This window comes from Protomyctophum parallelum (genome assembly GCF_964188405.1).
Source record: "Protomyctophum parallelum genome assembly, chromosome: 21".
In the NCBI taxonomy this organism is placed as follows: Eukaryota; Metazoa; Chordata; class Actinopteri; order Myctophiformes; family Myctophidae; genus Protomyctophum; species Protomyctophum parallelum.
In genome coordinates this window covers 4078482-4094791 of record NC_139713.1, presented here as the reverse complement: position 1 = coordinate 4094791, position 16310 = coordinate 4078482, and the positions used below count along the sequence as shown (strand labels likewise).

At 42.6% G+C, this 16310-nt stretch overlaps 1 protein-coding gene across 1 annotated transcript in view; it reads right to left on the bottom strand.

Moving 5' to 3' along the window:
* Positions 1–10066: 10066 nt before the first annotated feature.
* The window catches only part of LOC310878654 (5'-AMP-activated protein kinase subunit gamma-1-like), a 21200-nt gene continuing 14956 nt past the window's right edge, over positions 10067–16310 (bottom strand). The window contains exons 10-12 of the mRNA XM_083793023.1: positions 15261–15298; positions 14280–14429; positions 10067–10250 (exon numbers count right to left, since the gene is read on the bottom strand). Coding sequence (XP_083649149.1) covers positions 10128–10250; positions 14280–14429; positions 15261–15298 — 311 coding nt within the window. The 3' untranslated portion in view covers positions 10067–10127. The remainder of the gene's footprint in view (positions 10251–14279; positions 14430–15260; positions 15299–16310) is intronic.

Here is a 16310-nt window from a genome sequence, read left to right as displayed (position 1 = left end):
ATCTCTGGGACCCCCAATTTATATTGTAAAATCAATGTAAATTTAACTCTGAGAGTGTAGCCTATACAAAGTACAACTCAGTACAAAAACTGTCAACTGTGACGACACCATAAAGTATTACATGACTTGGTTATAAGAGGGTCCACCCTTTTCAATTCATCATTATTAAGTCCTCATAGAGGAGGTAAAAATATGATGATTATATGATGATATAAATGATATTTATACACACACTGACACTGATTAAACAGGCAGGTTTTTTGACTAAAATGTAGCGTCAAAGTCCTATTACTTTGGGCTATACTGGTTGCCCGATGCCGAGGATCTATAGTTCAGACGTGTGATAAAAAAGACTGATGTCCAAACGTTGACTTAAAGTTAAAAAATGTTATTTATTCACTGTAACTTGTATTAAATAAATAAAGCAAAAGAGTGTCAAAACCATCACCAGCCTGTGTCTCACTGTAAAACAAACTGTTTGCCTTCACAATCACATCAGAAAAACAACAGAGCATTCAATCAGGTCTCATTAAATAACCTGGCCAACCTTGGCCTTGACAAAGCCCTTTGGCTGACATAAAAAAAAAACATAGAAATAAAATGAATAGAGAAGAAATGGCTCTTACAGTCAGTGAGACAGATGTAGCAAATTCATAACTTGGCATCTGGAGGGACAAACTGTAGAGTCTGCAACACTGGCATGAAAAACTCAGCTCCACTGGTTTATTTGACTCAACGTTTCGATCCCTTATATCCTCTTCAGGAACAAACTAAGCACACAAACTGTAAGCACACATCTGGCAAAAAAGAAAAGAGAAAAGCAGAGCGGGCCGTACTGCAGCAGTATACTGTGATCTACATAAATATGACATTAGAATATATTTGATTGGGAAGATTGACATCACAAACACCAAATATTTTAGGATAGCTACCCTTATAATTAACACAATTTTACCCAGACCCTGCACTCCTGTGCAAAAGTGTGTTTCACTAACTCCATGAAGGCACACTTTTAATACAGTACAGTGGACTCATTAAAACTATCACACACAGATCTGAGATCTGGTTACGTTCATCAGGAACATTCCCACACCCTGATAACCGGTCGAAACATGTTTTTTCTTTCAACTTTATTTCCTCTCCATTATTTTGGAATGCTGGGAACATTTTCTTTTTAAATGTCTACATTCCCACTGATCCTAGAAGCGCCATAAAGCTTTCAAGACATTTGAGCACCCTGTTGGTCTCCTGGGTTGGGACATTGACTGTATTTACTATTGTGGAAAAGTCTACCAGATGCACTATATGCAATGATAAATTGCCCCAAGTCACTTGGGCCGTGTGTGTGTGTGTGTGTGTGTGTGTGTGTGTGTGTGTGTGTGTGTGTGTGTGTGTGTGTGTGTGTGTGTGTGTGACTGTGTGTGTGTGCCCTGCCTGCACGAGAGCAATCTGAGAACCCATCGTCAAAAAATCTGACTAGCATGAGAGTAACAATTCAGTCAACGATGGATGTTGAATCATTGACCCACAACATTCAGCATGAATGTAAATAAAGATGGCTCTTGTCCACAATGGAGCAGATCGGTGTCATTAACATGACCTCCTATAGTGGATGCAAGAATGTCAACCACAAAGCACGACTTTGCTCTGATGAATTGACCAATTAACACCCGACATGCTCCTGACTGTGAAATTAGACAGCTTGTTGTTGTGCTTGCTGTTATGGAAACTGAGTCAATTTTTAACTCCATTTAATAATTGGTGCATTTTCTCAAGGTGTATATATGTTCTGTAAAGCACTTTGAGCTGCATTTGATGTCATGAAAGGTGCTATACAAATAAAGTTGTATTATTATTATTATATGCTCAATCATTTGCCATACAAGTTATACATCAGGAGGAGACAGCATGTCTGTCAGGTCATCAAGGTAGGATACTACTATAATCTTCTCTAGTATCTATCCATGTATAAACTCTTGAATGATATTCTCCAGGAAGGTGTTTCTTCACCCAAGAGTAAGTAGAATATGTGTGTCATGCATTCACTGACACTGTAACTCAATGTTGTGGTCATATCACCGTCATACAGTCTTTACATGACCAGGACCTGACAACGATTACTTTAATTTGTACAGTTTTCACCCTAATAAAAAGGCAATACATTAAATGAGTGTGTTACATGTTTTTTTCTTTTACGATGAAGATGACAATGAAAGTTTTCTATCATTAAAAATATCTTTATAACTATATAACTGCTATGGGTCAAGTACTTACGGGTCCAAAAAGGAACTGGGTGGTCAGTGTAGCCATAACTTGGCATATGGAGGGACACGAACTGTAAGCACAAATCTGACAAAACAATGAAAGGAAAAGGGACAGAGATGGGGTTTTACTGTGAGCGGTAGGTAGCCTATACCACAAATACAGACATCTTTTGTAAATTAGAATATAGTGAAGATTGACCACTCAATATTTTAGGATAGTTCATAGTTGTATATAATTCTTATAATTAACACCATTTTACCCAGACCCTGCACTCTTTGTCAAAAGTGTGTTCGACTAACTACCACGAAGGCAAACTTAATATACCGTACAATGGATTGATAAAAAACTACATTAAATTTGTTTCAACTTTATTTCCTCTCCTCCATATTTTCTTTTTAAGTCTACATTCCCACTGTCTGATCCTAGAAGCACCTTATTAAAGCTTACAAGACCCCTGTTTTCTTTTTCTCTGCAAAAAAGAAAAACGATGACGCATTACTATTGTAATTTCTCCTGGGTTGGGCCATTTAACTTTGATTGACTGTATAGATACTAAAAAAAGATGTGTCTGTGTGTGTGTGTATCTTTGGATGTGTTCATCACTTAGTTATTAGATAGTAGACATAATTAGCACAAAAATAACCTCAGCTATATTCTTAATAGCCACTGGGCACCACCCCTTATCCCTAAACTAATTTGCCTTGTTTTACAATTAAAAAAAAAAAACCTTTTAAAATAGTGTCTCTATTTCTCTATTTAAAAAAAACCTTTTAAAATAGTGTCTCTATTTCTCTATTTTAAAAAACCTTTTAAAATAGTTCAAATAGCCGATCTACAAGCTCACAATGTCTTGATGTAGTTGAACTATTTTAAATGTGTTTTTTTTTTTAATAGTAAAACATTGCAAATTAGTTTAGGCACAAGATGGAGCCTTACGTCTGTTTTAGCTCCCTGCTTTAATGCTGTCCACAGACAAAGTTAAAGCATAGAAAATAGTTAAATAAATGTACCTGAGGCCCTCAGGTATACATTTATTTAACTATTTTCTATTTCCTCAGGCTGAGGGGGCTTTGGAATAGCGGTGTTGCCGTTACATATAAGACATTTGGAATGGGAAATAGCTAGGGGGGGGGGTTGTGGTTTTCTTTTTTTGATATATAACTTTGTACAACAAACAAAGTATTGCGTTCTGCTCTCTCTGGCCAAACAGATTTTTTCTAAACCCACAATGCAATCATTGTGGGTTTGAGCTGACAATTTAGGTGTCAATCCACAAAGTTTAAGTAACCTATACATTTAAGAGGCAGTTGCCAAAAATAGTTTTTTACATTTAAACTATATATATTCTTTAGGTGCATATCATATCCGTCTACAATTTAGGCATTTAGCAGACGCTCTTAATCCATAGTGACTTACATTAAGCCAGAACCAAAAGCATGGCAATGCATCACATACATAAAAAGTAGTTATCATGAAACATGCGTAAGCTAAGAACGTAACTGTGGAATATCTATATAATGAAACTATACATATAAACTATACATAGGCCTACTATACTAGATATATATACTATAAAGTGCTATGACTACATAAAATGCAATTCTAGTGCCGTCTACGTAACATGCTAATTAAAGTCTATATAAAATGCTATCTAAGTCTAGTTTTGGGCACCCCTGACCTACGTGTTGGTAGGTCCCCTCCCCCCAGACAACAATAGATACTTGGGCTCCTAGTCCATCACATCACGGAACAGGCAGCCCAATCACCACCGTGTCCATTCAGTGGATTATTCACCCTATAGGCATGCAAATGATGTCTGTCTCTGTGTCCTCATTGGGCCATCAGCTGGCAGGTACAGTAGAAAAGGGACCCAGAGAGGAGCATGCCAGCACTTCATACTGTACTAACACTGTACTAACACTACAAGATGGCAGCACCACCAGCTAAGAGGAGATTCACCATGAAGACGCTACAGCAGAGCCGGGCGCCGGGAGGATCTGCCGAGGACGTACAAGAGCAGAGCCCGGCGCCGGGAGGACCACCATCTGCTGGAGAACTGCAGCGGATGGCCGACGCAAGACGAGTTCTGCTGGCCATCCTGTCCTCTCTTCAGTACCTTTCATGCCAGGGGATTCCCATCAGCGGAAAACCAGACGACGAACACCGTGCCGACGGTGACAATTTGACCCCGTTTCTGGAAATGATCGCGGCGGATATCCCAGAGCTGCAAGCGTGGCTGGACCGCGAGGACAGCCAATGGGTTTCTCCCGACATCCTTGACGAAATGACACAACTGATGGCTGATGATGTGCTGAGAGTACTCCTTGAAGAGGTGCGGTCTGCCAGTTGTTTCTCTGTGATCATGGAGGAGGTAGACGACAGCGACTGGTACAAGATAAAAGTGTCCGTCTGCATTCGTTTTGTGACCGAACAGCTGGAGACGGAGGAGCTTTTCGTCGGCTTTCAGCAGACGTCAGAAACGACGGCAGACTCACTGTTCCAGCTGTTGAAAGTCGTCCTGATGAGATTCTCACTGCCGATCAGTAACTGCAGAGGACAGTGTTACGACGACGACGTTGCGGATCTCTCCGGCATCCAAACCGCGCTACAAGCCCGCATGCAGGAACTGGAGCCCCGAGCGCTGTACACGCACTGCGCCGCACAGGCTCTGGATCTGGTCGTTCGGGACGTCGCCCATAACGTCGCCGCGTGCCGTGGCTTCATGGGAGTCGTTCGTGACATCATGACGGTTATGGCACTGACCAAGGATTCGCCAGAGCGACCCGCCTGGTTTGAGTCGTCGCCCAAAGACACGCCTCCTCCTTTGAGACCCCTGTTCCGCACGCGCTGGGGCATGGACACGGCCTTGCTGCAGTCCATTTCTTCCAACTACAGTGCGCTGTTGGATTTTCTCGACGAGCTGTCTTTTAAAGACACCGGTGACGCAGGGCGTGAAGCCAGAGGTCTGGTTTCGCAACTGGCGGAGTTCAGCACATTTTTCTCGTTGCAACTCATGCTCAAAGCGTTCTCGCGCATGGAAACGGTCAATGCCGAACTCCAAAACCACCCCTTGCAGTTTGAGAAAGCTGCACAGATGGTGGACACGCTCAGAGAAGACGTCGCGTCTCTCCGTGAAGGATTTCAACCGTTTTGGGAGAGCACTACCGCAGCAGCAAACGACCTGAACTTGGAGAGCCCAGCTCTGCTGACACCGTTACCGATAAAGATTCGCCAGCGACTGGAAGACGGCGGTATTCCGCCTCCACGCACCTTCCAGACACCAGAAGAAATGTACAGACAGCAATACGTTGACGTCATCGACACGGCATCAGCATCCCTGAACTGCAGATTGAGTGCTTCTGTATTCAAACACATGCGAGACGTCGAGGACTTTGTGGTCGGAAAGGGCGATTGCAAACGCATAGTGCAGTTCTACGGGAACGACTTTGATGAAGTCAGGCTGACACTGCACCGTGACATGTGCGTGGACGTGGCAGAGCGAAAAGGAGTCCGCCTGTCCACTTTTCACGACGTGGTCGAGTTCTTGAAAGGCGATCAGGGCTACATAAGGGATCGTATATTACCAGAGATCACTAAACTAGTGAAACAAGTGCTGAGCGTCCCTGTAACGGTGACGTCATGCAGCTCAGAAAGGTCCATTTCAGGCCTGGAGAGACTCGGAGAGTATCTGCAATCCGCAATGGGGCGAGGGGGAAGAACCAATCACCTTGCTCTGTTAAGGTGTCACATGGACGTGGCGAGGGAGCTGGACCTGGACGCCATCGCCAACACGTTCATCAACCGCACAGCTGCAAGACGCAACACCTTCCTCATGAAGAAGACCTGAATGGTAACAACACCTTCCTCATGAAGAAGACCTGAATGGTAACAACACCTTCCTCATGAAGAAGACCTGAATGGTAACAACACCTTCCTCATGAAGAAGACCTGAATGGTAAGTGAAATACAAATCTATAAATGCACTGTGTATTAACGATAGTTTGTATCAGAACTCTTTGTTGTTTGCAATATTATGTGAGATCGATAGAAAAGTCAGTTCTGATGTGTTCTGTCAACATCCTTTCATGGTTGTAATATTTTTTCTTTCTTTCTTCATTTTTAGCAGCACCGACTCCATGCAGGCACAGCCAACGAGAGACTGAGGGAGTTTGAGACAACATGCTAATACGAGCTGTCACTGATAAATGGTGCATTTATATCGCACCTTTCTCCAAGGCGCTTTACATTGTGCATTACATTCACCCATTCACACACACATTCACACATTCACACACCGATGGCGGCGGAAACCTGCATGCACCAACCAGCACATCAGGAGTAATTAGGGGTTCAGAGTCTTTGCTCAAGGACACTTCGACACTAACTCTGGGGAAGAGCCCACAGGGTTCGAACTGGCAACCTTGCGGTTTACCATCCAGCCACTCTACCGCTGAGCCACCACCCACCCCACACGCCTAACACTTGGAGAGTGTTAGTTTGTTAATTATATTGAGTTAAAACCATGTTTAAAATGCATTTATTTTTATTTTTGACCTAAAATCATTTGTTGTTTTTTTTATTTTATAACACTTTGATTCATTTTACTTTTGATCATTTGAAGTATTTGATGGTCTCCTTTTTTTTGCTACTTGAACTGAAAATCTGCACAAGCGTGTGCCTTGTGTCTTGTATGACTAGGAGGTTACATACTACCCTCGCCTGAGACAGTGAGACAATTGAAACATGAAAAGCATGTTATATAAGCGTTCTGCTAGTGCTTGTAGCACGTATATATCTTTTGTAAGATCATCAATAAATGCCTTCTTTCATTATGTCGGTCCAATGGTCCTTTAATTCATTACTTTGTGGGTTGGGGTTGAGCACCCACAGGCAAAAGACAAAAAAAACGATATGAGTCGGTTGCGAGGTTTCAATACCAGTTTTAAGGCCTGTCACTGCGTTTAGCGTTAAGCATTGTGTTTATACTATTGAAAAATATAGCGTTCTGTAGATCTGTGGCCAATTACATATACTTTGTGGGCTCCTTGACTCCTTGACAAACACTGATATAGAAACAGTTATTTCAGAAAACAGATTTCAACATCAGGCCTAAATGGGCTAAACATTTCAGGTCGAGACGTTTTCCCGGGACCCAAACTAGTGAAAATAGCAGATCTACAAGCGAACAACGTGTCGGTTCACACTTGTGAGATCGGCTATTTTCACTACTACTTAATTCATTTTTTAAAATAATTTATTAGAAAAAATGGGTCCCAACCCACTGTTTGGGAATCAGCTGGTCTAAACAAAGCCCCAACCACACCAAAGGGTCACCATGCAACTCCTCCTTGGGTCCAAAGGGTTGCAAGGAGTTGACGCTAAAACCGCCTGGACCTTTTGGTGTGGTTTTGGGCCATTGAATAGTGTTGGATCACTATAGGATCAACGTGCAACAAGACATATCACACCGCAGGGACAACGGTAAAACCGCCTCCACCCTTTGGCGTGAGTAGAGCTTTATGAAGGCTAATGAAGAAGTTAGAAAAATAATGTTTTAATTCAATACATCATCTGATACACTGTCTTCTCAACACAGCACTATATGTAAACAAGTACAGTACACCTCAACAACACAGCATTATAGGTAAGCAAGTACAGTAGACCTCAACAAAAGGATCACAGTGAAAACATCAACAAAAATAGATCATTATTTGTTGAAAACAGCTTGTAGAGCTGTGAGCTTGTAGATGAGCAATTCCATGCTGGAAGGCTTTCTTACCTTTATTTGTAGTTGTTACGTCCCCACCAAAGAAGTCCGGGTGTTATTTGTAGTTGTTACGTCCCCACCAAAGAGGTCCAGGTGTTATTTGTAGTTGTTACGTCCCCCACCAAAGAAGTCTGGGTGTTATTTGTAGTTGTTACGTCCCCACCAAAGAGGTCCAGGTGTTATTTGTAGTTGTTACGTCCCCACCAAAGAGGTCCAGGTGTTATTTGTAGTTGTTACGTCCCCACCAAAGAGGTCCAGGTGTTATTTTGTGCAAAAGTGCATTATTGGCTATTTCCCCTAACATAAGCCCTCAATGGGGGTTGGGTTTTTGTGCTAATTTTCATCTAAATAAGTAGTAAAGTGTGCCGCTTGGGATACTATTTACATTAAGAAGAGAGGATATATATACAAAAATAAAATAAATAAGAAATAAGCGAATTAGCACAACAACCCAATGCCCCATTAAATTCAATGCAACTCAATGTAATTCATTGAGGGCTTATGGTAGGGGAAATAGCCAATAATGCGCTTTTGTTGGGGATGTAACAACTACAAATAAATGTAAGAAAGCCTTCTAGCATGGAATTCTCCTTTAACTGTACAAACAAGCAGGGCTGTCATGATACACGGTAAAGGCAAGCAGAAGAAACAAGATGTTTTTTGTGGAACAGAACAATTGGCTTTTACTCTGAAGAATAAGATGATAACAGACTGTCTCCAAATATGTCTCTGTTTATGTAATGTAAACAAGGCATGAAAAGGTATTGAAATATTATATCATAATATATCATGGAAATTCAGATAATTTGGAGATTTGGCGGAAAGGTTAAAAGGAAAATTGGGAACATTGTGAATTGATAAAGAAATGAACATGAAAAGGATTTTTTTGGAAAATGTGTGCAAATCTGCAATTCTTTAAACCGAACCGAATTTGTAACTGAAGTCTTTGCTTCTGGGGGTCCCTACTCCCTACCTACATCATTCTGGGGGTCCCTACTCCCTACCTACATCATTCTGGGGGTCCCTACTCCCTACCTACATCATTCTGGGGGTCCCTACTCCCTACCTACATCATTCTGGGATCTACAAGCTCATAGAGCTTGAGCTTGTAGATCTGCTATTTTTGAAATATCGTGCAAATGTGGCGAAAATGTTTGAATATATATATATATATTCTTTCCGAGCGAACGTTTTTAACTCAAATATTTGCTTCTGGGGCCGGGGGGTCCATGGGGCCGGGGGTCCCTGGGGGGGGGGGGGGGGGGGTCCATGGAACAACATATTTTCAGATGGGGGTCGGCTGCCAAAATACATATAATGTTTGGGGGTACTTGACATGAAAACGTTTGAGAACGACTGACATGAGGTTTTTCAGAAAACTGTCACAATTTAGACGACTTTTAAAATAGAATCGTCCTCAGGTCTACATGTGGTATATATATATATATATATATATATATATATATATATATATACTGTATATATATATCACCGCTGAGCCTACCACACACACGTTCCGAGTGCCGGCCAGCGGCGATGATCTCTGTGTCCGAACGCCGTGTGGTGCGATGATCTGCCGCTGGCAGACCTACAAGCTTGTAGATCTGCTATTTTTCAATAGCTAAAGCATAACATGATGCTGACACCAAAATGGGTTCCCCGTTCAGAATGGGTTAAGATGGACACCACCAGGCAAAAGAAAACCTGGGACTACTAGGCCCCAAAACCCACCTGGCGCTGGAACAGATCAACCTGTCCTGGGGAGGAGCAGGGCTGGCTCGTACATAGAGGCCACATGGTCTTTTCTCTGCTTTGATTATGAAACGTACAGAATGTAAGCTTTCATAATGATGCATTGTTCCTTAAGACATTGGAAAATATTTGAAAAGGATATATATATGACCCTTTGAAACAGCCCCTATAGGGCGCCAAATTGCTTTAACCCATTCTGAACGGGAACCCATTTTGGTGTTAGCATTATGGTATGTTTAGCTATTGAAAAATAGCAGATCTACAAGCTCATAGCACCGCCACTCGCCCGAACTCTGCCCGAACGCGACCAGGCCGGGCCCAAAGAATATGCTAATTAGTCGTTTTAGGAGTCCTTGAGGGCCTGGACCCCTGCTGGGCTGAGGACCATGGCCTGCAGCAGGTCAGACAGAGAGACGATGCCTCTGACAATGTCTGTCCCTCTGTCCACCAGGACCAGTCTGTGGACCTGTATGGAGACACAAAGATCACCGTCAAACAGGATTACTGTGGACCTGTATGGAGACACAAAGATCACCGTCAAACAGGATTACTGTGGACCTGTATGGAGACACAAAGATCACTGTCAAACAAGATTACTGTGGACCTGTATGGAGACACAAAGATCACCGTCAAACAAGATTACCGTGGACCTTGATTGATTGATTGAAATATTTATTAACAGTTTGCAGAATTACAGTACATTTCAAGCACAAACTCAATACAAAGACTGTTAACTGTGAGTGGACGACCCAATTAAGCATTACACTTGTTTACAACAGGGTCCACATTGTTCAATTCATCAAAACATTTAGGCCCCTTTTCCACTATGGGGTGGAACCAGAACTATCCAGAACCTGAACCTATTTTTTTTAGTTCTGAGTTTGTTTCCACAGCGCACAGCGCGGTACGGCACGGTTTCAGACCAGGTTCTCAGAACCTTTTTTCGGCCCTGCTTTTGAGGTAGTACTAACACTGAGTTCTGGGAACCTATGGGCGGGGCGAGCAGCGCTGCTGCTCTCGTTTGGTTGAGCTGAGGTGACAACAACACTGAGGAGACCGGAGCGAGGCGAAGCGCACAGCCAGTCAGCCACACAACACAACACCGCACATTTTAAACTTCTGAGTGCGACACAGGGGCGCGGACACACAGAAAAATAACCTGGAAAAGCACACAGAAACACTATATGGCCACGAGAGAGGGAGAGAAAGAGCGTGTGTGTGCGTGAGGGAGAGAGAGAGCCATAAAGCTGTCGCGACGAGTTTGCTTGCAGTTGTTGTTCTATGTTCTACCGCTAACAGCTAGGCTAACTGCAGAGAGGGGTCGGGGGTGTGTGTGTGTGTGTGTGTGTGTGTGTGTGCGAGGAGAGAGCCATGATCTATTCTAAATTGTCAGAACAGAAGCACAATGAGTGCTAATGCTATGAGGCTAATGCTACTGGAGATTAGTAGAGTATATTGTTTTATACACGGACAGTAGTGTGCACTAGACTTTTTTTCAGGGCAAGGCATTAGGCATATCATTACTAGAAATGTGCTGTACACAATACTACACATTGGAATAATTAAATTCAACTAGCACAACGGTTAAATGATTTGTATTTGCATATTTCTTGATATTGACATTACAACTGGACTGGATGTTATGGCACAATCTGCTCAAGAGGCACTATAATTGCAACCCACACTCATGTTAAATGCTATATTCAAAAGGTGGATTATCATTTAGCATCATATGAGCTATACGAGATTTATTTTTCTCTTGCAGTTTAAGCAAAATATTGTAGACAGGTAAAGGTTGGAGAACAACTGGTCTAATGCATTTAATACGGGTGTTTTACTGTTTTCCCACTCCCCACATGGGGCAAATATAGCCTATATGCAGAATGTATGCTGCATCCATGTCCATACACTACAGTATGTGCATATACAGTATATGTATTATGTATAGGAAATATATGTGACAGCTGTGGCATGTGGCAGCCACAGCTGTGGCATATGTGACATGTGGCATATAAAAATATGTTCACATTATTGGTTTAGAAAAGTACAATAAAGCAAATAAATTTGAAAATGGACAATCTACAAGCTCACATGTGTCTCATCGAGCTTGTAGATTGTCTATTTTCAAATGGCCGAAATGTATTTAAGTACAATACTATATACATAGCTACTTTCCACCACTGTTGAATATAATAACCAGTCATTATTTAAACATGAATATCTCTGTATTCCGGGACCCCCCCGGCCGTGCCAGGGGGGGGGGGTCCCTGCCGGCCGAGCTACTCAGCAGTGGGGGAATAGGGGGGGGGGGGGGGGGGTTCTGGTTATATGGAAACGGAAGCAGAACTTGGTTCTGGAACTACACATGGTTCTTGGTAGTTCTGGGTCCTGGAAAGTTCTGGTTCTGGTTCTGGTTCCACCCCATAGTGGAAAAGGGGCCTTAGAGACATACAAATAGACACTTCTATGTAGTTAAAGAACAGAACAGGAATTCATATAGGAAGCAAAAAGAGAAAAGATACATATACAGTATGGAGACACAAAGATCACTGTCAAACGAGATTACTGTGGACCTGTATGGAGACACAAAGATCACCGTCAAACAAGATTACTGTGGACCTGTATGGAGACACAAAGATCACCGTCAAACAGGATTACTGTGGACCTGTATGGAGACACAAAGATCACCGTCAAACAGGATTACTGTGGACCTGTATGGAGACACAAAGATCACCGTCAAACAGGATTACTGTGTACCTGTATGGAGACACAAAGATCACCGTCAAACGAGATTACTGTGGACCTGTATGGAGACACAAAGATCACCGTCAAACAGGATTACTGTGGACCTGTATGGACACACAAAGATCACTGTCAAACAAGATTACTGTGGACCTTTATGGAGACACAAAGATCACCGTCAAACAGGATTACTGTGGACCTGTATGGAGACACAAAGATCACTGTCAAACAAGATTACTGTGGACCTTTATGGAGACACAAAGATCACCGTCAAACAAGATTACTGTGGACCTGTATGACTGACATTACTGTCTGTCCACCAGAACCAGATGATGGACATCACTGCAGCATCACTCCCAATCTTCCGCCGTAGTCTGAAAACCCACCTTTTCAGACTCCATCATGGCCCATAGCACTTACCCTACCCCCTTAGATAGCATTTCTGTAGACTTAGATATAGCATTTGATACAGACTTATAGCATGTTATGTAGACAGCAATATAATTGCATTGTATGTAGTCAATGACTACATACAATGCTATTATAGCAATTACTGTGTGTGTGTGTGTGTGTGTGTGTGTGTGTGTGTGTGTGTGTGTGTGTGTGTGTGTGTGTGTGTGTGTGTGTGAGAGAGAGTGAGAGAGAGTTAAAGTGCCAGTTTTGCACAGCACGATTGTAGCTCACATCTGTGGAAAAAATAAATCCCTATTAGGAATGAATTTGCCTCCTGTGTGATATAGCTGAATATTAACATTGTATTTTAACATTAATGCTGGACATATTGGTGGTGGTACTTGGTTAAAAAAAGGTTGAGAACCACTGCTGTACAGCTGCTTAAATTGTGCTGCCTACCTACTTGTTTGAAGTGAACTTAAAGCACTCTGGTATCGGTATTCAGTATCGGTATCGCCTAACACAGAAATTGTTGGATCGGAATCGGATCGGAAATGAAAAAAGTGTATCGGGACATCCCTACTAGTCATAGCACATCATAGTACATATATATAGCATAGTATAGTATATATGTATAGTTTAATTATATAGATATTCCACTGTTACTTTCTTAGCTTACGCATGTTTCATGATAAATGTTTTTATGTGATGTATTCCCATGCATTTTTGTTCTTGCTTAATGTAAATCGCTCTGGATTAAGAGCGTCTGCTAAATGCCTACATTGTAAATTGTAAATTGTAAATTGTAATGGACCTGTATGAGGAGACAAAGATCTGTCCAACGTCTCGTCAGGATAACACTAGCCTGGTTAATAAACCAGACTAATATCGCACGGATCCGCGGGATATTAGTCTGGGGAGGCTCAGCTTGGATTTCATTTCCAGGGAAACATTTTCTCTTTGACGCAATTGGTCAGAGCTACTGTCAGTCAAAGGTCTCAAGCATTGAAAGTCACTGTACCAAAGCCCGCCCATATTGCATACCGTGTCCCGATTGGCCGCCCCATTTCTCTGGTGTAGGAAATGGGCGTATACAATTGAGCCTCTCCAGACCGAAATCCGCCGGCAGGCAATTTATTTTTGCCAACGGCTGATTCGGTCTGGTTTATTAACCAGGCTAGGATAACACTAGATCACTCCTCATAATTCATATCGTTATGCAACGATGTTTTCAAATGGAAAAGGTGTGGACGTCCCTGGGGGTGTGGGTTTAGGTATAGGGTTATGGGTTTAGGCCCTAAACCCTAAACCTTAGGGTATAGGATTATGGCTATAGGGGCCAGGGGTATGGGTTTATCACCTCAGCGGTCACGATGCGCTCCAGAACCGTCTCCAGCGTCTCGTCGGGGTAACACTTGATGACTCCCTCCACGAAGCAGCCCCTCCTCCTCCTCACCACTTCCTGCATGCTCACGTCCAGGTCGTTGTAGGTCTTCTGGGCCGCCAGGTTCTGTCCAGAAACAAGCATTTATTAGTTCAGATTCTGTCCAGCTAATCTCACAGTTCAGTCTTCTGGGGCCGCCAGGTTCTTCTGACCAGATACAAGCATTTACAGGTATAACTCACCAATAGATAATTTTATTATAGAATGAGACTACAAGTGTGGATATAATATTTTTTACAGTTGGAGGGACTGTATCTCCAATATCTGCCGGGAATGCATCGGGATCTATTGTCTCTTTATTTATAATGTTTGTGTCGGCACCGTTTGTTTTAACATCGCCATTACATCACCTAATCAACTTGAGTTAGACTTTAATATATTAGCGCCCCTCACTTCACACAGGTGTGATTTTCTAAATGCAATATCCCTTTAACGACGCGTGACAGAATATATAAAAATCACACCCGTGTGAAGTGAGGGGCGCTCTTATCATCTTACATCAATTACAACATAATGTTTGTTTTAGTCCTCAACACAAACGTTACATTTATCTTTATTGTCTATGAGGCGTTTCCTTAACCCATTCTGAACGGGGAACCCATTTTGGTGTCAGCATCATGTTATGCTTTAGCTATTTAAAAATAGCAGATCTACAAGCTCATATCGCGCCACCGAGTGGCGCGATACGAGCTTGTAGGTCTGCTATTTTTGAAAAATCTAAGACACTTTTAGAATCTGATCTCAGGTCAGAATGGGTTAATAATGAAACTGTCAGGATGTAATAGACATTTTTAGAATCTGATCTCAGGTCAGAATGGGTTAAACGAGCATCGTTGAAAAACAAACATTAAAGCTGTATATAGGAGGGGCTAGTGCCCCTCAAAAAGAAGTACTTACAATCACATCAAACCTGGAATACAGCGCCACCACTTTGCCTGAGGGGGTAGAAACGGTAAACGTTATAGGCTTTTAGGATCATTGTGGTAATTATGGAGGGGTGTTTTCAGTAAATGTGGTGGAATTAGGGGCATGTGTGTGTGTGTGTGTGTGTGTGTGTGGGGCGGTGGCTCAGGGGTAGAGTGCCTGGATGGTAACCGTAAGGTTGCCAGTTCGAACCCGGGCTCCCCCAGAGTTACTGTCGAAGTGTCCTTGAGCAAGACACTGAACCCCTAATTGCTCCCGATGTGCTAGTTGGTGCCTTGCATGGTTTCCGCTGCCATCGGTGTATGAATGTGTGTGTGAATGGGTGAATGTAGCCTCGATACCCAGGCTTTCATTTCGTCTGCGCGAAAGATGAAAGCCTGGAAAAAGCAGTGGGCTGAACCAGTCTAAAAGTGGGAGTCAACCCTTCCGGGTGGGCGTCGCTCTAAATGATGTGACGTAGCGCTGCACTAGGGGGGAGAGGAGGGGCCGGGGGTGACGGACAGATCGATGAGATCCAATCAGGGTGCGCGCATTTCTGAGGCGCGACCCGCCCCTCTAGACGAGAAATGTCTCTGTTTGGGTCAGGCTAGGGTGAATGTAATGCACAATCTCTGTAAAGCGCCTTGGATAAAGGCGCTATATAAATGCACCATTTACCATTTGTGTGTGTCTCTCGACTAGGGACGGAGCTCGATAACCGATACCCGAAAAAATCCGATAACAAGCTTATTGATTACCTGTGATTTTATAAATACGTTTTGGGCTTATCAAGCCTGTTATCGAGCATATCGATACACAATCAAGACGATCAAGAGGCGATCAAGAAATAAATGTAATCATCCACGCTGGCACAAACATGTCGGTCTAACATTGTATTGATACCTGCCAACCAGCGCCCCGGGGAAACACAATTATGCCTTTAAAAAGTGACATATTAACCAGATAACAGTTTCTTTAATATAATTTTATTGGTAAAAAAAAAAAAAAATCTTCTTTGTAATTATTAGTTTGGTCCAATATATA